This window comes from Vulpes vulpes, chromosome 4 (genome assembly GCF_048418805.1).
Source record: "Vulpes vulpes isolate BD-2025 chromosome 4, VulVul3, whole genome shotgun sequence".
Taxonomy (NCBI): Eukaryota; Metazoa; Chordata; class Mammalia; order Carnivora; family Canidae; genus Vulpes; species Vulpes vulpes.
The window spans coordinates 19,501,615-19,525,377 of record NC_132783.1 but is presented as its reverse complement, the minus strand read 5'-3'; the positions used below and the strand labels follow the sequence as shown (position 1 = coordinate 19,525,377).

General features: G+C 34.7%; 1 protein-coding gene across 2 annotated transcripts in view; it reads right to left on the bottom strand.

The window, feature by feature from the left end:
• The window catches only part of PRDM5 (PR/SET domain 5), a 198,074-nt gene that overhangs the window by 53,910 nt on the left and 120,401 nt on the right, over positions 1-23,763 (bottom strand). For both annotated transcript variants that reach the window (XM_072755333.1, XM_072755334.1), the window contains 3 exons: positions 18,441-18,534; positions 14,333-14,493; positions 10,868-10,961 (listed from right to left, as the gene is read on the bottom strand). In XM_072755333.1, coding sequence (XP_072611434.1) covers positions 10,868-10,961; positions 14,333-14,493; positions 18,441-18,534 — 349 coding nt within the window. The remainder of the gene's footprint in view (positions 1-10,867; positions 10,962-14,332; positions 14,494-18,440; positions 18,535-23,763) is intronic.

The following is a 23,763-nucleotide window of genomic DNA, read 5'->3' as shown; positions in this document are numbered from 1 at the left end:
TTTGAAAGAAAGGCAACAAAATTCCAAACTTGGCATTTTCTCCTTGAGTATTTACAGAGACACACTACTTTTAAAAGTTTAAAGAGTTTACTATTAGAAGGAAATGGGAAATAAAATACAAAAATCAAAATTTACTGAACGTGGAGACCTCTACTTCTCAAAATACTTTGGCCACCTGAATCAAAACAAATCGCTTTTTTTTTCTTAATGCAAAGTTCTATGAATGCAGCTACAAAAAAAGTAAAAGAAGAATTCTTTTCCTTACGAATCTTAGAGGTATAGCAACCATCCCTCATTTCGTTTTTTTTTTTTAAGATTTTATTTATTTATTCATGAGAGACACAGAGAGAGGCAGAGACACAGGCAGAGGGAGAAGCAGGCTCCCTGTGGGGAGCCCGATGTGGGACTCGATTCAGGACCCGGGGACCACAGCCTGAGCTAAAGGCAGACGCTCAACCATTGAGCCACCCAGGCTCCCCCCATTCTTCATCTCTGAAGAGATGCTAAGTCAAATGAGGTGAAGTTCATAGGGAAGCAGAAAAATAGAGCCATGTGCTTGCTAATTTTCTAGTCTCAAGTAAAGAGCCACAACTACTTATGGGCTGAAGGCAAAATAAAAACTGAGTTTTACAGATGCAAACAAAATAGAATACAAGATGCAGTATAAAAGAGGACAAGGGTTTAATGAATGATTAGAAATATATAATGAGCTAGGAAGAGAAAGTAAAAGACACCATACTCAAGATGCTCTGGCCTCATCAAGCAGGTGTGTAAGTGACACCCATCACATGTGATTTATCTGAGGGATCAGGACACCTTCATGAAGTCCTTCATGTAAACACTGACAGAAGTAAAGGGGACTGCCTCACAGATAGGAGAAACACCTCAACAATCCAGACACTGGCAGAGTTTTAAAGGTTCTTACCAAGAAAGAAAAACTCCTACATGAGTTCTCCCCATGACTGTGTTGTTAAGGGACACTTTAAGGTAGGGAAGTAGAGAAAGAGAAGGTAATTACTGATTGGGTTTTGTTGGTAGGGAGTCAGACTTCAGTAGGAAAACTAATCCTTCCACCCAGCAGTTTCCCATGTTTAGGAATTTCTACCAGAAGTTTTACTTAGCCTCATATTTATGAGCACAGTCTGTGAACAGTGATCCTGGAGTGATGAAGTAGTTAAGCCTCAAGGAGCCTGCACACAGAGGCACTTCCTGCTAGTTGTGCCAGCAAGGAAGAATCAAGAGTATATAACTGTGAGCAGCAAGAAATCCCCAAAATGATTCTCTTTACCCTCAGACTAGAAAAGGGAGAAAACCTTCCCCGGCCCTGAAGCACACTTGGGAGTCACAGGAAAACAACACACAGAGATGTTGTTCTCTAGAGAGAAAGTGGTAGCAATGGCAGGAGGAAGGAAGTATCAGAGGACACCAAATCTCTTGAGTTTTCCTAAACTAAAGGACAATGTTGGTGTTCACATTTAACAGAGGTAACTATTCATAATATGTAGAAATGTACTAAATAGATAAAGATGTTGAGATGAAAACTGTCTGCCTGGGCCACTTCCATTTTTGAAGATCTCAATATCAAAAAACAAATGAAGAAGGATATAAAGCAAGTTACTAAACAATATTTTAAATAATCCCTCTTGTTAGTCTTTGTGACTGTATTACTAATTCATTTGGTTTATGATGCAACTTTCCAAGATGACTGTCACTCCCTCACTCTTCCCACTGTGCCTCTATCTGCCCTCTGACAAACCCTGATATAAGCATTATAGTTTTTGCATTAAAAACTACAACCTTTGATATTTTTGGAAAATATTAAAAATAGATAATAACACTACTAATGAAAATCAAAATAGATGTCTCTCCCTCTCTCTAAGTTGTTATATATGCTTATCTAGTACTAACTCAAAACCAGGAGGAACAAAGTACAGAAAGGGAAAAAAAAGGAAAGAAACACTACATTCCTATGATGTGGTCAGTGTTCAAAACTGATCTGAAATGTCAAAATAACACAGAGAACAAAAGTCATGTAGTTCAAGACTTTATCTATGAGTGACTTCTTAGAGGAAAATCTAAGGCTCTGAAAGTGTGATGCTGAGAATATAATTTATTTCTATGCAGATTTTACACTCAACTCTTCTGTGAACTCTTAGTTTATCTGCAGGTAAGAGAACATTCAATATGGCCTAATGTTTGTTAGTAATTAACCACTTAGAAAATAAATATAGCAAAATAAGCTCTTCCTCTCAACACAGGAAAGTTATCTAATCCTTATAAAAATGTGAAAAACATGCCTCAAATTTTCATTTGTGTTCATAATTACTTTGCTAATTGTCTATTTGTATTTATTAATAATTGTTAATCCTCTTATTATTGCTTATAATTATTTATAGTTACTGTTTTTGTAAGTTTGCACAAAAATATTCTAAAAAGAATAAATTCCTTTACAAAAAGAGAAACAATGGATAAAATGCAAGTATAACCAAACTATAATATGCCAATCCTTTATTTTTAAACTGATCACAGGTATTTACTAAAAAAATTAACTGTTTCCTAAGACAATGATTTATTGCTACCTTCAAACAACAGTGTGCAAGCAAGCCTGGAACAGAAGGGCCAACACAGCCGGTATCTATTAACACGGAAAGTTGGTTGGAACTGTAGGCAAGTAATTAACCTTCTGGCCCAGAGCTTTAAAACCCCAAAAGCAGTTCCTAGAATTTCTTTCATAATTTATGAACAACTGATGGAATTCATGTCACAGTCCATGGATTCCCTTGCGGAATTAACCCCAGCTCTCACTGACCCTAAGAAGCTATAAACCAACAGGAGAATGTGCTCTACTATGCCGGCTGACCCACAGAGTGCCATCCCTGTCACTGTAGCATAGGAAAGTGGATGAAAAATTACAGAGCTGCCTGCCAGGCACAGACCTAAACACTCGCCTTCAGCGACAATGATGGTGACACACAGGACATGCACCCTCACTCACCCCACACCAGCCCTCCTCAATGTTCTACAGATGATCTGTATTCTGCTGCCACAGGTTATAAAAAGATGATGATGATGACACTAGGAACAGAAGGTCATACCATATATCAAGGGAGGCTGCTTGACTGTGGTAAATACAAGCAAGAATAATGATGGCAAAGCACATGGCAACCATAGCAGCAACGGCTAACACTAGCACATGCGCACACTGGGCGAGGCGCTATGCAAGGTTCCTAATGGAGACCTTCATTAGTCCCTCAAAGCAGTGCCACGACATTGGGACTATTCTTACCCTTGTTCTTTAGGTGGGGAAAGTATGCTTTGAAGAGGTGAAGCAACTGACTAAAAAGCTCATGCAGGGAGGATTTAAAATAGAATGGAATTTGAAAGCCTATCCTATGACTCCAGGGTCCATACATAGGATAGGAACTAGGTAGTTAATAACAAGAAGTGGAGATAGTTGACTTTGTGGTGGGAAGGTTTCTCCAGAAGTGGAATTAAATAACAAACTACAGACCCTCAAGCTTCAAAGTCGAGATTATTAACCTCAATTGGTTGATATATCAACCAGATATTATCATCAAACATTATGGAAGGAATGTGTGTAATTCTATACTAAGTCCAAGGTTAATAGTAAAAATTAGAATAAGAACTTAAAATACCAGCAATGTGTATACTGAACAAAGTTTAAGCCTTAGTTTAGCTCTAGAGGAACAATATATAAGCAGTGAAACCTTAGCAAATCACTGTATTTTGCAGGGCATGGGTTCAATTAAGAGGTTTAAACCAGCAAATTTATGAAATTCCTTTCTATTCTAAAAGTGAAGAGTATTGTATTTTAATAATCTATAAAAGCAAAAGCCATGTGCACACTTGCTGTGAATGTACTTATTCTAATCACCTAATTATGAAAAATGAACAGACTTTAGAAGGTGGATACAAAGTTTGTAAAAAACATTTTCCAAGTTAATGAAGAAAAACAAACTTGTTAGACTTCACCCTAGAGTACAGAATGGTAGTAATGGGAAGGAGCTGGGAGAGGCGGAGGAAAAGAAGGTGAAGCAAGTATACAATTGGTTGGCTACTTATGGTAGTAAAGGAGAAAACCAATCAAAATGTGAATTGGAGGAGTTTTTTAAATGTTTTTTTTTTTGAACACTGCTAACAAAAAATTACAACAGAAACATAAATACTAAGACTCCTCCCAGAACTAAGGTAGTAATCAAATAGCTAAGTTACCATTGTCTTATAGAGTGACCATTAGTCATGAGCCAATAATAATAATAAGACCTGTTCTAAGAAAATTAATATGAAGGAAATTGCCTTTCATACTCCCCAAAGCAATATTACCACTATGTTAAATAGGAAATGATGAAAGATACCAGTTGGCAAAGTGGAAGGAGGAAACATAGATAGGAGTCCTGTTTTGTCTTCATAAAACTTACTGTTATTTGATGTTAAAAGAAAGAGAATGGCTTCCCAAAATACTGATGTATATTTTGATAACAATAAAAACAAAATGAAATTGACTCCTTCAACATAATGGAAAAACCATGATAAGACTATTACCTCTATAAAAACCTTACCACATTGCAGTATATTCAAATGTACATCCATCTCACTAAAAGTCCCAACTATCAATAATAATAATTTCCTAGAAATAAAAAAGTAATCCGTCCAGCTATATGACATCCTGAAAAATGTCAAACTATGTAAATATCGAATGTTTTTCTGGAAAACAAAACTATGGAGTCAATAAAAATATCAGTGGCTGCCAGGCATTGACGATTGGGGGATAAATAGGCAAAGCACAGAAGTACTTTTATGGCAATGAAAGTACTCCATATAATAGCATATCATTGAACACATATTACACAAATATGCATTTGTACAAATGCATAGAATGTACAACACCAACAGTGAACCATAATGTGAGCTATAGACTTTGGATGATTCTAATGTGTCAATGTAGGTTCATTAATTGTAGAACATATGCCATTTTGGTTGGGGATTTTGATAACAGGGGAGAGGATACATGTGTCAGGGAGAAGCTGATGGGCAGGGGAAATTTCTGTATCTTCTCTTCATTTCACTGTGAATCTAAAACTGCTTTAAAAATAAAAGCAAAAAAAAATCTGAGAAATTAAATTTAATCATCATTTTTCTGTATGTTATTGCCCACTGTAAAGTCGACTCAGGAGACAATAAACACATGAATGCTACACACACACACACACACAGACCCTTCCATTTGACTCTAAAAGATAAAACTTTCATAAAACTAAAATAATATGTGACTTTTAGAATTTCATTCCTTCATCTTTTATACTGGATAACTTACAGAATTTGTGTAATTCTTGTGGTAATTATAACAACTGTACAGTACTTGTGTAGCTGTACATCAAAAGAAGAGATAACACAAAAATAAGATAGAATTTGAAGTTAAAAGATTTGGATCTTACTACCTTGACTAGACCGGTCATTTGCTTTGCTGAATCTCAGCTTCCTCATCTAGAAAATGAGAATGGTCTTAGAAACCTATCACACTAGGTGGGAGGATTAACTCAGATAGTATTTGAAAGAGTTTCTCCCCTTCAGTAAACTTGATTAAAAACCTGAGCCTGACCTGTCCTGCCCTTCAGCTCAGAATCTAGTCAAGGAGCAGATATGCAAAGTAAGTATAAAATCATAATTGAAAAGACATATTTCTGTAACAGTAAAAAAGTGGGATCCCCAAATATCTACTAGATGAAAGGCTACAAATAACAAGAGACTATAATACACTACACAATTGTTTGTAATTATTCCAGTTCCTGTAGAGTGGACCTTGTCAAACAAAACGGATAGGGGATTTGTCAGGGCCAATTTACTCTACGTTTTTTCTAATAAGAATTTGAAAACCTAGGCAATTCCAAGTTAAAAGGTGTCATAGTAGATTTAGCGTTGGTGGGCCAAATATTGTTCTTTATTCCTTCATTTAAGAACTGTAATTTTATATATATTGGTGAGCTAAATCTTAAACCATGCTGTTAAGTATTCTTTGTTATACAATTGTTTCCAACAAATAGCATGATGAAGCAATGAGGTAAAGAATGGAAAGGAGAGCAGAGGGCCCAATTTCATATTGAGGTAGGTCTGGCTAATAAAGTGAGGAGTTTAGCAATTTTATTCTTCGATTCGAGCATTTTTCAAAGTGAATTCCATGACTTTATAGTTATTTTATGAAAAAGTGATTTTATGGTTGATGCAAATTATAGTTAAATCCAGGACTTCTCACTATGAAGCCAGCATTCCTTCCACTAACCCACAGGTTCTGTAATGTATTTGTAGGTTCTTTTGTTTATTCAAGAAGCATTCGCTAGGTTCTTTCTCTATGCCAGGCAGTTCTCTGAATAGTAAACAAGTAAGGTATCAGATACAGGCACAGCTCTAAGGGAACAGAGAGCCTATGAGTGACTCAAGAAGTATGAGCGCTTGGAAGCATGCTATGTTGAGAGAAGTACAAGATGGAACACATCAACCTAATGCAGCGGGGGTAAGGGATGGTCAGGTAGCAATATCACGGAGAAAGTTGCATTTACTTGAAGACTGGCAGAAAGTGAAAGGAGCCAAATAAGTGAGCCTGGAATGTCAACTGGGAGAGGAATTGGTAGTTGATGAGTCGCGTGATAGGTAAGGGATGGTCATTTTGCACAAAACGAGGGGAAACCACTGTAAGATGTATAGTAGTGTAACAGCAGGACTAGGTAAGCCTTATCAACTCCTTAAACCTTCTTTTGTAAAGAATACATATACTTTACAATGTATTTTTTAAAAACTTCTAAAAACTCTATACCAATAGCAAATTTCATGGAATTCCTTTTTCAAGAAGATGACTAAGCATGCGGTAATAAAGTTCTGCTTATTCAGGAGAATCTGAGTTCTCTCTGAGCGGCATGACTATAAGCGACAAAACAAAACAAGTCTGTTTATATTCAAAGAATGAAAGTCTTCCTGTTGAAATAACTAGGCTTTGAGGGACATGTGAACAAGATGTAAGCTGTGAAGCTGGATATTCAGGAAACGGTTCTTAGTGGCACTTAGCTGGCATCTGCATCCCTTCAGTTGTTCTCATTGGAATAAAACACTCACACTTTTAATTATGAAAATTTTTAAACATGGAGAAAACTTGGAAAAATAGTACAATAAGTATTATATACCCATACTTGGGTTTAATGTCACCATATTTGCTTTTCATTCTCATTTCTCCCTTTTATAACCACATTCTTTTGCACTTCTTTCTGTTGGTCCATTTGAGAATCAGTTGCAAAAACATTTTGTACCTAAATAATTTAGCATAAATCTAATAATAGCAGTGACCTGCATAATCATAATATTAATGTATTTTAAATATTTTGTTATTCAAGAAACTTACTATGTTAAAACACAGAAAATCAGGAAGAAAATTCAAATTATCCATATTTATAATACAAAGAAATAACCAAAGTTAATAATTTAGTATTTATCCTCTAAGACCTTTTTACATAAATGTTTCATCTTTATAAAATATATCATTTTGTTTTTGTAACTTGTATTTCTTATTTCTTTTCATGTGAAATAATATATGATATACTAATATATAATACTGCTTTTATTGACTACAGAATATTCCAATTTATAGATATACCATAATTTCTTTAACCAATCTCTTCAATATTAGATACACAGGCTTTATTTCCTTTTTTTTTTTAGCAGCTCTTCAAGGAACAGGACAATATTCCTTTTTCTTTTCCTTAAAGATTTTATTTATTTATTCATGAGAGATAGAGAGAGAAGCAGAGACGTAGACAGAGGGAGAAGCAGACTCCTCAGAGGAAGCCTGAAGTGGGACTTGATCCCTGGACCGGGATCATGCCCTGAGCCAAAGGCAGACACTCAACTGCTGAGCCACACAGGCATCCCATAATATTCCTTTTTCAAACAAAATTTACTGCCTGTGATCTCTTTTTGGACTTAAAAATTAAGCACACTTTGGGTTTATGTCTAATAGGGAAGATAGTAATAATTTAAAAAGTCAAGGACAACTTTTGATGTGACAATGTAAATTAAATTTTTGAAAGTTTATCTTGGAGATCATTATGGTTTAATTTTAAGAAAGAAATTAGTGAGACACACATAGTTCGGAATTTAAAACACCACTGAAAATAATCTTTCCAACCAAGTTCTCCTTTCAGCATTTATTAAGAAAGGTCAGGTTAATCAGGAACATAGCCACCTAAATGCTTTTTTCCCATCAAAAATGCATTTTTCCAAGAGTAATACATTAAGAAAAGTATGCCAGACAACATGATAGTAAATTACCTCATCAATGGTCATTCAAGATTATATTTATAAATTATTAAAGTTTCAGCACATTCAAGGATTTAGGATTTTGAAAGAAAGGAAAGGGAGATACTGAACATAAAATTCTCAGTATGATATCCTATAAGAATTAGGAAAACAGAAGAAGAGGAGAAAACAATAACATAAGAAGTTATATCTATTACTGGTTTCTTCAGTGTAATCAGGTCACAGTGCTAAGCTTCTGGCATGATTTTAATTAAGTTCACCTGCCCTCCACATGGCTCTCTACCACTTTTTTCCTTTTGCTTCTCTCTTTTATTTTTGTTGTTCTCTGATTCTGTTTTTGTTCCCAAACTGCACTTTCCCCGGCTACTTCTAAGCAAAACCTCCTTTTTCTTTCTTTAGGGCACCCATTATTCTATAGCCATCATGTATAACGTTTGATATATTCTTGGATATAGGTTTCATTTAAAAGTTTTTAAGAGGCTACTTTAGGTTAACAAATACTACTTTGATGTTATGTCTTTTAGCTTTAGCTAAAAAATTTACAGAATAAGAAATTATGTTCCACTGCTGTCCTTTCCTCCATCTATGCATAATAATTGTACTTTTGATTCTTTGACCTATTTAAACTACAATTTTGTCATCACAAAATAGTTACTGGGCTAGATGTTTACTCTGTGAAGTACTAGGGATATAATCATAAAGTCAAATACTATGAGTTTTAAAAACAGGAAGCTTTAGCAATGTAATCCAGTCACCTTTTACCATATAATGTCCAGCTACTGAAAATCTTGAAGATCCAGGTAAAATAATCTGGCTATCAATATAAAGACTTTTTTTCAAGTCTCTTCAAGTATTTTTCTGCACAATAGATAAAATCCAGACAAGGTTCTTTCAAGAATATTTAATTGTTTAAAGAAATTTGCAAATGATATACCCAATAAGGGATTAACATCCAAAATATGTAAAGAACTCGTACAACTCAAGACCAAAGCAACAAGTAATCCAATAAAAAAAATGTGCAGAAAACCTGAACAGATCTTATTTCGAAGAAGACATACAGATGGCCAACAGACACATGAAAAGATGCTCAACATTACTATTCATCAGGGAAATGCGAATCAAAACCACAATGAGATAACATTTCACATCAATCAGAACAGCTAGTAACAGAAAGACTAGAAATGACAAGTAGTAGCGAGAATGTGGAAAAAGGGGAACCCTTGTACATTCTTGGTGGGAATGCAGCCTCACTGGAAAATAGTATAGAGGTTCCTCAAAAAACTAAAAATGGAAGTACTCGTGATAAATGATTATAATTATGATCCAGTAATTGTACTTCTGGGTATTACCCAAAGAAGAAAAAACAGTAATTCAAAACAAAGTATGCAACTCTACGTTTATTGCAGCATTATTTATTTACATGAGCCAAAATACAGAGGCAATGCAATGAAAGTATCTGTTGATAGATAAATGGGTAAAGAAAATGTGGCATATATACATGATGGAATATTATTAGCCATAAAAAAGAATAATTCCTTGCCATTCACAACAGTTTGGATAGACCTAGAGGGTATTATGCTAAGTAAAGTAAGTCAGAGAAAGACAAATATATGGTTTCACTTATATGTGGAATCTAAAAAACAAATGAACAAATATCAACAACAACAAAAAGAGAAACAGACTCATTAATATAGAGAACTAACTAGTGATCACCAGAGAAGAAGGCAGTGAGGAGATGGGTGAAATAAGAGAAGACTCAGGGGTACAAACCTCAGTCACAAAATAAGTCATAGGATGGAAAGTACAGCACAGGGAATATAGTCAATAATGTTGTAGTAACTATATAGTGACAAATGGTAACTAGACTTATCCTATACTTTTCATGGTGAACTTTTTATAATATAAATAATTATCAAATCACTATTTGTATACCTGAAACTAATATTATGTCAAGTATGTCAGTTAAATTTTTAAAAATGAATATTTAGTTGTCTTTTCATTCTTCATTAGGGCACAACCCTCTTTCATGGGAGAAATTGAACAAAAAGTCATAGGAAAGGAAGGAAATCTTTTAGGAAGCAATCCATGGCATACTGGACATTATGGTGGCATCACACTAGCATCCAATAAAGTCCTACAGCATTGAGCAATATTCCAAGGACTTTTTAAGTTTAAAAAAGACATATTTGATGCCAGTTATAGGAAAGAATTTTAAGAGGAGGTACTTAGCCTTCTATAAAAAGTGAAACTGCTATTCCCTATTTCTTCATTAGAATAGAATATACAGTAAATCACAATTATATCACAATTAAACATTAGCAAATTATTTCCATTTCAGATAGTTAACTTGTCTTGGGAAATTAAACTTTAAATAAATTTTAAATAAAGTTTTCTAAAGTAAGAAACTGGATTCTATAAAATTTTAGGGAAAAGAGCCAAGATTAATTCTTAATCTGTGAGATATTTTGTAACATTACAATATTCCTTATCTTAAAATAATTTGATTTATTTAAGTTGTCTTCATCACCAACTACAATCTACATACCTGTGTGGCTACGGATATGAACTCTCAGTGTACCACTGCTGGCAAATTTCTGGCCACAGTAAGGGCAGATTTTCTCCTTTTCTCCTGTATGTGTCTAAATGGAAAGGAATAAAAAGGGTTCAGGATAAATATAAAGATTTAGGTAAAGATGATTAAGTGCCTCTGACAATGGTAAATCCTTTTTTTCCAGGATTATGTTTCATTAAAATGATTTAATATCAAAATGAGATTTTAAACAATTTATCATGAGTATTCCCACTGGTTCAAAAAAAAAAAAAAAAAAAAGCCCCAAACCTTAGAATCATGAATTAGTGCTAATTTGAAAATAATTCTGCAGTTTACTTTTTAAGCCTTTATGGAGCCCCCAAGTAAAAATGATTAAGTTATACAAAACCAGTATATGCTGGCAAAACCACATAATCAAAATGGGGTTACAGCTGCCCTTGACTGCTGCCAAGAAACACTTCCTTAGAAGCATTTTCCACATTCTTTGTGTGTATTTAACTCTTGAGAACAGAATTAATCTCAATAAAGTAATCTGTTATTTGCATTATGCCTGCCTGACTGGATTGATTTTACTGCAAAGCAAAAAGAAATATATATTTGATTTGATTTTTAAAATTAGCCGGTGTTAATTGAGTAGTCAATTTGAAAGAACATCTTTGCCCTCAACATACCTCTAATGTCAGCATAAAGCAACCACACAAGGATAGGTGAATCTGTATCATCAAAAGTGAATTTTGACAGAATGTTAGTTCAAAGAAAAGAGTGACCTTTCCCAAAAGAGGAGGCAGATGGAGCTTTTAAAACTTATCTCACAATCTCATGAGGAGACCAATTATTCTACCACCATCAAAATAGGTCATTCCAATAAATGAGGGGTCAGAGCTACTTTTCAAGTCCCATTGTTTTTCAAATTTAGGAGAAGGTAAAAAGAAGGGAGAAAAAGGAAATTACTTCAGATATCTGCACATTCTCCATGGGACTATTTTTAATATTATTTTATTTTATTTTATTTATTCATGAGAGACACACACAGAGAGAGAAAGAGAGAGGCAGAGACACAGGCAGAGGGAGAAGCAGGCTCCATGCAGGGAGCCCGATATTGGACTCGATCTCAGGTCTCCAGGATCACACCCTGGGCGGAAGGCAGGTGTTAAACCACTGAACCACCCAGGGATCTCCTATTTTTAATATTTTTTTCAATGATGACCTACACGTCAATAAAAGTACACAGTGGATCATATGGGTTACCACCACAAAACAGTTACCAGGGCCTGTGTTTGCATAGTTTTTGGGCAAATTACTGGCACCGCCATGGGCTAATGTATAAAAAAAAGGAAAGGCTTCTTTTTTTTTTTTCAATAATGTGTTCCCAGAAGGAACATACAGGCTGGCATAGAGCAAAAGGGGTAGGGCAGTTACCTCATCACCTGACAATCTCAGAAAGCAATCAATTTGGCAAAATATTCTCCATATTAAATTAATTGCTAACTTTGATATAATTAGTTTCACAGCCTTACTGGTACTGAATTTGAAATTTTTCATATTTGAATTATAATTTGTATTTGAATATATACTATTATATTTGTCTTTTTTAAAAGAATTATAAACCAAATGCCTTAGTCAACATCAGTGTCCTTTTAAATATTTTTCCATTGAAAATGATTCACATTATATTCAAGTTTAAGAAATATAGTCTAACCAATTGCCACACTAGCCAATGACACTGGCTACAACAGACATCTCCTTGATTCTGCATTTGGCAAGCACTTAACTTTCCATTTTCACTACAAGTTCTTATTTAAAACAGTTATACATTCTTTACAGTAAGAGCCGTTACTCCCCTGTTCCCCATTATGGCTCATTTTAAAGGAAATGGTATAACATTTTAACATATAGCAGACCTATACTCTTCTCATTCCCTGACAGAAGCAGCAAAATACAACAGTTTTTTCTTGATTAGTGTAAGATTGTTTAGAAATTGCATATATCTATTATCTTACATATATCTTACATATATCTTACAATATTGGATACTCCAAACAAGCAACTACCTATTTATTTACAGTATCTTTATACAACCCACAGAATTTCTTTTGCTGTTACATAAGTATTTCATTGCTCACTTACATGACCTAAGTTCCTGGTCAGGAATATAAGTTCCAAACTAAACAACATTAAGTCGACATTAATGAAAAGAATTAAGATGCTCTTTAGTTTAATTAAAAAATGCAGCTTATTATTAGGTATGGGAATTTGGTTCAATGGTTTTAAAAGACATTTAAGGTACAATAGTAAAATATCTTAAATATAGATAAGAAAGCATGGAAACAGATTACTACAACAATAGTGCTGGATAAATGTATGAACAAAAATGATCCATGCTCTCCGAAATGTCCTCTTTGACAATCTGTGATTGTGGACAAATGACTATCAATCTCCTTTGAAAATGTATTATTTTTTCCCACAATTAAAATGTGACACAAATTTATTAAATTCATGCAGAAAAGTAGTTCAAGCAAAGAGATCTGAAAGAGTATCTTCCCATGAAATTTGAAAAAAGAAGACAATTATCATTAAAGACATGAGAATAAAAAGTTCCCCAAATCGAATTAAAAAAAAAAAAAGTTCCTCAAATCAGTCCTTTGGCCCAGCTATTACTACAGGTAGGTACCAAAATAAAAGTCACATTGTAGCAGGAGTCACTTCTTCATAATAACTCAGCAGTATACACTAAGTAGCAGAATCTATTACACTTCACAGTCATTTCTAAAGCCCACATTAAAACCTTTAAATGGTGTTTGTTACACTATGAATTTTGCTATTTTTGAAAACACATTTAAAATGTACTTACAATGCAAATAAAGATAACCTCCTGATTTGCCTAAAGTAATGAGCATAATGCAAAAAGATTATCTCCCAAACAACATAAGGAAGAACATCATTTTATTTGAGTGAAGCAGATACTTATCAAGTCCCTCTTCTATACTAGGAACTTCCCTGAGTCCTAGAGTTCCAAGGTGAAGGACCATTCCAATCCTAGAAAAGAGGTCAGTCTAATAACTTGTCAATTAATATCTGAATTAGTTCTGAAAAATAAAATTAAGGCACTACTCATTTTTAAAATAAAACTCCACATGAATCCAAAAGTGTACAAAAATTGACAAGCTCCTACTTATTGACTACTTTATACAACCCATCTATCATCATAGCTCAGGGCTATGCAAAATCCACACCTAAATCTAGGTTCATTTTCATCCCAATTATATAGCTCTTCTGAAAAACTATAAAGAACAACACTTTCTGAAGAGCTCATATAAATCATGCATCCCTTATTTGTCATTTTGAGTAAATATGTTGATTAATTAATATAAAATTGATTATCACAGGATAATGCACAGTATCATGCCCATACTGCTGAGGGATATAATCCATTCAAACTCACAGAAGGCTTCTACTTACTTTCTTATGACTTCTAAGCACTGAAGGTGTAACAAATGCCTTATTACACAGCTCACATCTGTATTTCTTGTGTCTTTCATGGACCACCTGGACATGAACATTTAAGGTATCTTTTCTTTTAAAGGTAGCATCACAGTGATGGCACTTGAAAGTCCTCTCACCTTAGAAATGAAAAAGTCAAACAAGAGAAAGATCAGATGCAATAGCAGGGTGATGTTAACTCCCTCTCATGGGTACCAGATATAGTGGCTTTCCTCCAAAACATTAGCTTTATTACTAACAATTTATCATAACCAGAAAAGGTAATTTTTCACATCTTTTGATTCCATATTTGCTAATTCATTCTGTGACCAATGGGAAGTGCTTTAACTTTCTTATGTTCTCAGCCTCTTTAACTGGAAAATGTGGAGACTCAATTAGCTAATTTCCTAAAGGAAACATGAACTTTCTTTAAAAGTATATATTTCTAAGGCAGTGTGTCAGGTCTGAAGTAAGTAGATTCTTGTGGTGATAAAAGGCTTCTGTCAGGCAGAGTAAATGGCCTTTGGGGTGGATCCTAAACTCTCCTCACACCCACCACAACTCTTATGGCCTTTAAGGGACAGGGACAGGCAGACAGGGTCATAAGAAGCAAAATGGGGAGGGAAGCCCCTGAGGGCACACAGAAATGGGTGAGCCCCCCCTTTAGGCCAAGAGGGCTACAACATCCCTTCCTTCCTCAGTACTATCTCAGGAAGTTGGACTAGGGACTCCTTAACATGGTCCTTGGTCTGCTAATTTCTTTTATTCACTGGGGAAGGGTTTAACTTCCAGGCTCTCACACAGGTTGGGGGGCTGCCTCTCAGAGACACAGCTGGATTGGGGCCACTATCCTTTTCTACCCCCTACGCCCCTGGGTAACTGTGAGGGTTTTCACCTTGTTCTCATTCTATAGCCTAGGACTGCAGAGAAAGCAACTCTACCAACTATGTTTAGGGGGTGTCTGGTATGGCATTTTTTTTTAAACTTTTATATAATGCTATCCCTACAGGTCTTCTTAAAGTCTAACCTTCAGTCATCTATTTTAAATACATTTTAAGTGATAAATATGTACAATTAGAAGACAGTTTTATCTCTCAGGAAGTTATAAAATGCATATAGTACATGATTATATAAGTAAGACAGATTAGTATTTGAATATATTTTCCTTTTTTTAAAGAACAATGATATTAGCATAGATTCACATGTTATATTCACTAAGACAAATATAACTTTCTACATTGAAATAAGAGACTACCTCACTTTCAACCAAACTCTTCTAGTTTCCCTCCATTATAACTAGCATAGATTTAGAAACATGAAGATCCTATTATTTCTTCATACCAAATTTAAGGAAGGAAGGACAAAAGAAGGAAAAAGGAAAAAAAAAGAAAAAGACAAATTACCCTTCAAAAACAGAATTATGAATCTTTAACTTAAAATTTTTGAAAGCTCTGTTGAAATCTGATGCTTGGAACAAAGTCACATCCAAACCATGCACAAACTGTGTAGATTCTGAGTGCTATGTTTATATGTTGCCTTTGTGCACTTTTGTTGCTAGTTGCTATTTGCTATAACCTACTTTATATATCTTTTTAGACGTATTTAAATACTTTATTTGTATAATATGTATAATAAGTGAGAGTAAAAGAGAATATCAACAATATATGACTATAAATAATACCAAAACAACTCAGGGACGAAAAGAAATTAAAAAACAAAAACAAGGAGTGCCTGGGCGGCACGGCCGGTTAAATGTCAGACTCTTGGTCTTGGTTCAGGTCATGATCTCAGGGTCCTGGGATCAAGCCCCTGATTAGGGATCTGCACTCAGTGGGGGTTCTGTTTAGGATTCCCTTCCACTCCATCTCCCTCTCCCCCACCCCTTCAAAATAAATAAATCTTTAAAATTAATTAGAAAACAAAAACAAAACAAAAAAGCAATCCTTCAAGATTTCTCCTACCAAAGCATTTCCATTAAACTATCACATGAATCAAAGTATTGATTCCTATACAAAGACCTCATTAAGCTATACCAAGGGAGTCCTTACCTTCTTTCAAATTTTAATTCCAGATTTCTTTGTTTTAAGCTTATCAGAATTTTTTAACTTTGATGAGATTTTATCTGATGTTATCAGATTTCTTTGCCTTAAAAAAATAAACATAGGATTAAAGATAGGATTTTTCCTATCTTAAAACCAAGAAGCTAGCTAGTAACCTGGTTTTTGGTGTTCAGTGTGTTAGAAAATAGCAATATTTTCCAAAATAATTATGACAAGTTATTCTTCATATTTTGAGCCAGAGTGCTGATATAAATTTCTAAAATAGCCTGCATGTTTTGAAGCTAAACACATTTTAATTTTTATATTGTGTAAGGTAACATCTAATATTTTGTCTTATTCTGCCCACTTCTGTTTTTTCCCATCTTTCTAGCTCACTAGCCTTATCTGATATTTAACTTTACCTTCAATAGCCCACTTACTCAATTACAAAGCTGATTTTCCAGTCTTGGTGCAGCTTCATAAAGGCTTTGATTAATGTGCTGATCAACATATTATATACAGAATGGAGAGGCACAGTCTACACTGCTGCTTCATCCTATGTCTCAAGTTTACGAGAACTAATCAGCAGAAAACAAAAGTAGTAGATTCCTTATAATAAAAATTTCTTGCTGTTATTGAAAATAAAATTTCATTTATCCAAAGAAAAACTTCCGGAGCATTAGGCCCAATTTGGCCACAGGAATCTTTATAGTATGAATGAGGCTCATTGTCCCAATCCCTATTCTAAAATCCATTCATCTCATAATGATTGTTTTTCTTAATCAAATGATAGCAAAATGAGATGGAAGTTCCTGTTGTTACATGACAAATTTTATTTCTCAAATGCATATCTGTCTTTAATAAGGAAATAGAAAGTGGTGTTGAAAATTCTCCAGAGCTTTAAGGTAAAATGTAGGATGGCAAGACCCTAACAATATCTCCTTTGTAGGAAAAGATGCATTTTGTCATGATCATTACCACTCAGCACTTTTTGAAACTTTAATATTTTTGTTATTTTGAATTTTAGAACTTCTACTGTACCACAGAAAATTTCTTCCAAGATACTATCTTATCTATACAGTTGTCACAACTGATTAATTGTTTTACATTCCTCAGAAATATTAAAAATTTAATCAGCAGTAGTAACCTTGTTTCCGAAGATATTCTACTGATTAAACATCTTAAAAGCAGTAAATACAAATATTACCAACATTATGCCATTTTTCTTTGATTTTAGATACAGTAATGTAGCAAATGTCCGGTTACTTCAATATCGGAACACAGAACCCATTTTAAAACTCAGCTTAGCAATAGCATGTTCTCTGAAATAAAGTGATGGAAAGTATCCTGCCATGATGTGGGTATAAGGTGTGGTATTATAGCTCCAAGTGTAACTGCCTCACAAATTTGCATGGTGAGTATGTGTACAACTCAAACCAAAAATAAAAGAAATGCTCTTGCCAAAAGAAGTAAGAAGTCAAAGGCAGTGTATAGTATTAGGAAAAGCATCTATCGGAACCTGGATGTTACCTCCAGAGCTAGAACCCTGTGTATGTCACCACGTTTATCTGAGTCTCAATTTTCTCTATTCCCCTCAATTAACAGGTTAAATTAGATGTGCACTCTGATCTTTTCAACTTTAAAAGTCTGTGAGCTAATAAAATCATGCCAGACATCTGCATATATTAAAGGGTCAGAGATGTTTCCTTAATCATTTTATTTAAAAGGGAACAAAAATGTCTATTTCAGAACAAATTTCAAAGATACCTTACTGAACATAAGACAAGATTTTATATACAAACTTTAAACAGTGGAAAGAACTAATATAAAATAAAATGTGTGATAAAATGAGTTATCTTAATATAGGAAAATAAAGCAACAATAAAGGAAGAAAAGGCGAAAGGCAGAATTACCAGCCCTTTTATATGCAAAACCAGATCACATAACTACATATGGGTCCACTTCTATAATGTCTACATTCTCAAAAGTTATAAGAATGAAGTTTGAGATCATTCAGTTTCTCCTCAACTGCTTGTATTGTGACTTACTGTTATGTATGAGCAGGTGTCTCTGCAAAGAAAATGGGGTTCGGAACAAAGCTTTACATTCCTCACATTGGAATGGTCTCTCTTCAGAATGGGTCTGCAGATGAAAGAAACTGTGAGTCAGGAGAGTCTGGAATCCTCTAGTCATGACAACAAATGGAGCCTGTATTCATGATGTGAAAGAGGAAAGGGAAGGTAGACAATATCTTTTTTCTTCTGGTGACATTCTTTCACCATAAAACTGTAAACACAAATATGCCATGTTCACAGGAGAAAAATCACTGTATTTTTAAATTCTTACATTAATTATAAATTTGTAAATAATAAAGGAGGGGAACCTGGGTAGCTAAGTCAATTTAGCGTCTGCCTTTGTTTCAGGGTGTGATCCCAGGGTCCTGGGATTGAGCCCCACATTGGGCTCCCTGCTCAGGGAGGAGCCTGCTTCTCTCCCCCTCTATCTCTCTCCTACCTTCCCCCACCTCCACCCTCGCACATGCTCTCTTGCTCTCGCTCTATTTCAAATAAATAAAGAAAATATTCACAAAAATAAAGGAAATTGTTTCTATAATCTCAAAATGCTAATCTGAATACACACAGACTTCTCAAGATTTACTTTGCAGAATAAAATGATATATAATTTCTCTGAAGACTGAACTTTCTTGCTAGTACAACATTTTCAACATAATGAAAGGAAACTGGTAAAAAGGAGAGTTTCCATCTTTTCCCCTCAACTCCATTGAATAATTTCCAATAATTTTTAGTCCTAGATATCGTTTTCCCCCTAAATTAAACTAAAACATTTACTCATAATTAAACCAGGTAACATTCATTAAACATTTATTTTGTCTCACTGCTACACTCAACACTACATGAATTGTTTCACTTAATTCCACCAGTAACTTGATGAATAAAATACTATTACTGTCCTCATTTTACAGACGAGAAAACTAAGTAAGGCTCAAAGACTTTCAGCAACTTGCTAGAGATCAAAAAGCACTGATGCAGCAAGCACCTTTAACACTTAACAGACAAAAACTCACTGATAAGCAATAAACATCAGAAAACCACCTGCTAGATCTAAGGCTTAGAAACAAAAACAAAACAAAAACCCAACAAAACACTATGCTTATTCACTTCACTTGTTTTTTATTACACATCAGTATTAACCTGTTTGGCACAAGTCAGTGTATAAAATCCTATTCTACAATGCATGGCAAGATAACAATGCTCATAAATGCCAAAATACCAAAATTAAACTATATTTTCTAATTATAATTAAAAAATCATATAATTCATGTTTTTATGATACATTTGCTATAAAAATAAATAAATAAAGCTCTTTATTCACAGCATTCAGATTTATTTATTCTTTTTAAAGATTTTTTACTATTTATTCATGAGAGACACAGAAAGAGGCAGAGACATAGGCAGAGGGAGTAGTAGGCACCATGCAGGAGCCGGATGCAGGGCTCAATCCCAGAACTCTGCGATCATGTCCTAAGCTGAAGGCAGAGGCTCAACTGCTGAGCCACCCAGGCGTCCCAAACACCCAGATTCTTTATTGTTCTCCTAGTTAATGCTAATGATATTATGAAAAACTGAACTCTGGACTTCAATTTTCAACCCACATTACAAAAAGTATACTTCTTTCCTTCCGGAATTTTTGTAGTGTGTACTATACTGCAATGGGGCAAGGAGTTCCTATTTAACAATATTAACCAAATTAACTGTTAGAGGCCCTGTAAACCAAATTCTGGGAAGTGACTTAGGCATGTATATTCAACAAACTTTACAGGATTTAAGATATCCTGCTGGATAACATGGTCCTAATGTACCTTTACAAACTCATAACCTACACTCATTTTCTATCAATACACTCAATCATACCTCATACTGGCTTACTCAACCTTGGACTTTTCATATGGTTTTTGAGTCTTCATTTTTTAGACACAGCATGGAATTACCTCTGTCACGTGTCCATATATTGAAATGCCACTTTTCCATGAGCTGTCTCAAAACTGTCTCTTTGATTTCCTGGCTTCTTTATTACAATTTCACCAGTTTCCCTTTACATATGACTTACCATATTTTTCAAGTTCCAAAATATATTATTAATAACATGACTACTTACTCTAGAAACTTTCCAAAAATACAACAAAAGGGTAAAAAAAGCCCATATTCTGACCAACCAAAGGAAAATACTGTCAACAATTTTGTATATAAAATCTATTAATTACTTTCTACAGCATACAGATTTAAACATTTTCTTAGTTTAATGTACATCATAATATTCAAGATATAAGTATTACCTATAACGTAATGTTGGTGAAAAAGGAATTATGGCTGTTTTCAGTTATAAAAAATATAGAGAAAGGATATGGGGAACAAATATTTAAAATCTGGGATAAACTACGCTTATTCAAATGCATTTAATCACATGAACAAACATGACAGCTGGGAGTAAAATAGAACAAAGAAAAAGTTGCTTCCATTACATAAAATATATGGACATTTAGTATGGGAAATTTGGCATTTCAAATTGGTAGGAGAGCAATGCACTGTATAGTAAATGAGGCAACTGTATAGACATTTAGAAAAAATTAAGCTGGATATATTATAATTTCTTTCTTTCGATAAATCCCATTTCAACTCAGCTTTTTTTCAAATGTGAAGCATAAAACCCTAAATATACTAGAAGAAAATATGAGAGAATTTTTAAATACTTTGCAGGGCAGGGAAAGACTTTCTAACAGTTTCCTGGCAGAAACTCATATTTAGATGAGAGAAAGCATTAAACTTAAAACTGCAAGGCAAGATGTTTGGTGACAAAGAAAATATATGCAACATAAAATAAGAATTTTAAACTGTTAATATAAAGAGTCACAGCACATTAATAAGAAAAGATGAACACTCCAGAGAAAAGTGCTTTCCTCCAAATAGCACTCTTGAAATTTCACTCATTACTTATCTTGTGCCCAGTCCATGCTATGCACTTCATGCCGCCCCTATGTGCCACGTGCCAGTCCTATTTTACACACTGAGGATATAGCAGTAAAAACAAAACTAAGTCCCTGCTATCATGGGGCTCTTACATTGGTAAGGAGAGAAAGACGTTAACAAATGATAAAATATGAAATGCATGGTATGGAGAGACATAGAGAAGGGAAAGGGATAGCAAAGTTTCAAAGAACAGGGCAGCAATTTTAAACAGTAGTCAAAGAAATTCTAGTTCAGAAGATGACTTGAGAGAAGAATTGATGGAAGTGAGGGAGTAAGGACATATCTCCCTCTGAGTGATCTGGACAGGAAACACCATGGAGGTTAGGGTGGTTGGAGAGAGTGGAAGAGGCATGGAAGTGAGGAGATAAGGTCAAAAGGGAAAAGAATGGGAAGGAGAATATAATGCAGAGCCTGGTTGACCATTGCAGGAATGTTGTCTTTGACTAAGAGAAAAAATGTCAAATGAGTTGTGAGCAGTTGTGGTACGATTCACTTGCCATTTAATAGTATGCTAAGGTAGCTGTGCTGAGAACAGGACAGAGGGGGACAAGGGAAAGTAGAGAAACCAGAGAAGCCATAGCAATAAACCAAACAAGAGATAAATAAGGCCGATATCAGAGCAGTAGCCACCAACGTGAGAGAAGTAGTATATTTCTGGATATATGATGATGTAGACAGGCTTGAATTTGAAGCACGAGATACAGAAAAGCCTGCCTTCAAGATTATGATGGGAGCAATGGTAGGATGGATCAGCCACTAACTAATACAAGAAAAGAGCAAGCAAGAAATGTTTGATGGAAGGTAAGGGGTTCAGTTTTGAGTGGGTTCAAATGACTATTAAAAGAGGTCTAGTAGTGGAATATTTCAAGTCTGCATTATAGTGTATAACATTTGGGGATGTCAGATTATATAGCGTTAGTATTTAAAGCTGTGAATACAATGAGAGAATGAATATTAAAGAAAAATACTCTCTGTGGTATATCAGATTGGCAAAGGTGAGGAAAAGGGATATCATTCATTGTTGACAAAACGGTAAGAATGAGCAACCTCGTATCTTGTAACCAGGAATGTACTTTTTCTGAGTGACAGTGTGGCTCTAGTGACAAAAATGACAAATGCATATACTCTTTGGCTAACCAACTCCCTCTACAGACATATATCTGACAAATTTTTACATAAGCAAAAACTTTTCAAAAAAAAAAATCTCCTGGGGTCCCTGGGTGGCTCAGTGGTTTAGCGCCTGCCTTCGGCCCAAGAGTCCCGGGATCAAGTCCCACATCAGGCTCCCTGCATGGAGCCTGCTTCTCCCTATGCCTGTGTCTCTGCCTCTCTCTCTCTCTTTGTGTCTCTCATGAATAAATAAATAAAATGTTTTTTAAAAATCTCCTAAATGCCCATCAACAGATATAAACCTGGTTAATTAAATCTGAGTAGCTATTGTATATTTATTTTGATATGGAAAACCCCTATTACATATTTAGAGTGTCAAAAGCACAATGCAAAACATATATAGAATACTATATGCTGCATATATACACACTTATAGAAGAGGGTGTAGGAAGATGTCCTACGAAACACGGGAGGTTTTTCATAGTAAAGTGGAGAGTGGTATTTGACAGAGCTTTCATTTTCTTCTTTATACCTTTCTTTGATATTTTAATTTTCTACAAAGAGTAGATGATATTATTACAAAAAGAAAAAAACTTTTGTTTTTAGAGCATCCATATTGGAACAAAGGATTGCATTAGTCTTCCAAAAATATGATATTCCACCCTGGTCAATTCATTCTTTTTCCAAATCTAGGACAATGCAACCTGTGGTTATGATATAGTAGCTTGATGATGAAATAACTTGGGGCAGCATTAACACCTATGTTAATCAAATCAACACCACAATGATCAGATATGGCCTGAAGTCAAGAGCTATTTTAAGTAGTAAGCTGTTAGTGGATAGCCAGATGAATAAATATTTTTGTCAAAAAGATTCCAATACCACCAACTGAGTTGTGATGTCATGACTTGTCAAAGTCTCAGCATAATGTACTTTACAAGTATTGGATAAAATTAAGGTTCTTACAAGGTGCTTATGCTTCAATTTTTAATCTATAAAGGGTGCCAAACTTTTCACTGACTTTTTTTAAGATTTATTTATTTATTCATGAGAGATACAGAGAGAGGGAGAGACACAGGCACAGGGGGGAAGCAGGCTTCCTGCAGGGAGCCCAATGCGGAACTTGATCCCAGGAACCTGGGATCATGCCCTAAGCCGAAGGTAGACGCTCAACCGCTGAGCCACCCAGGCGTTCCTTCACCGATTTATTAATTGT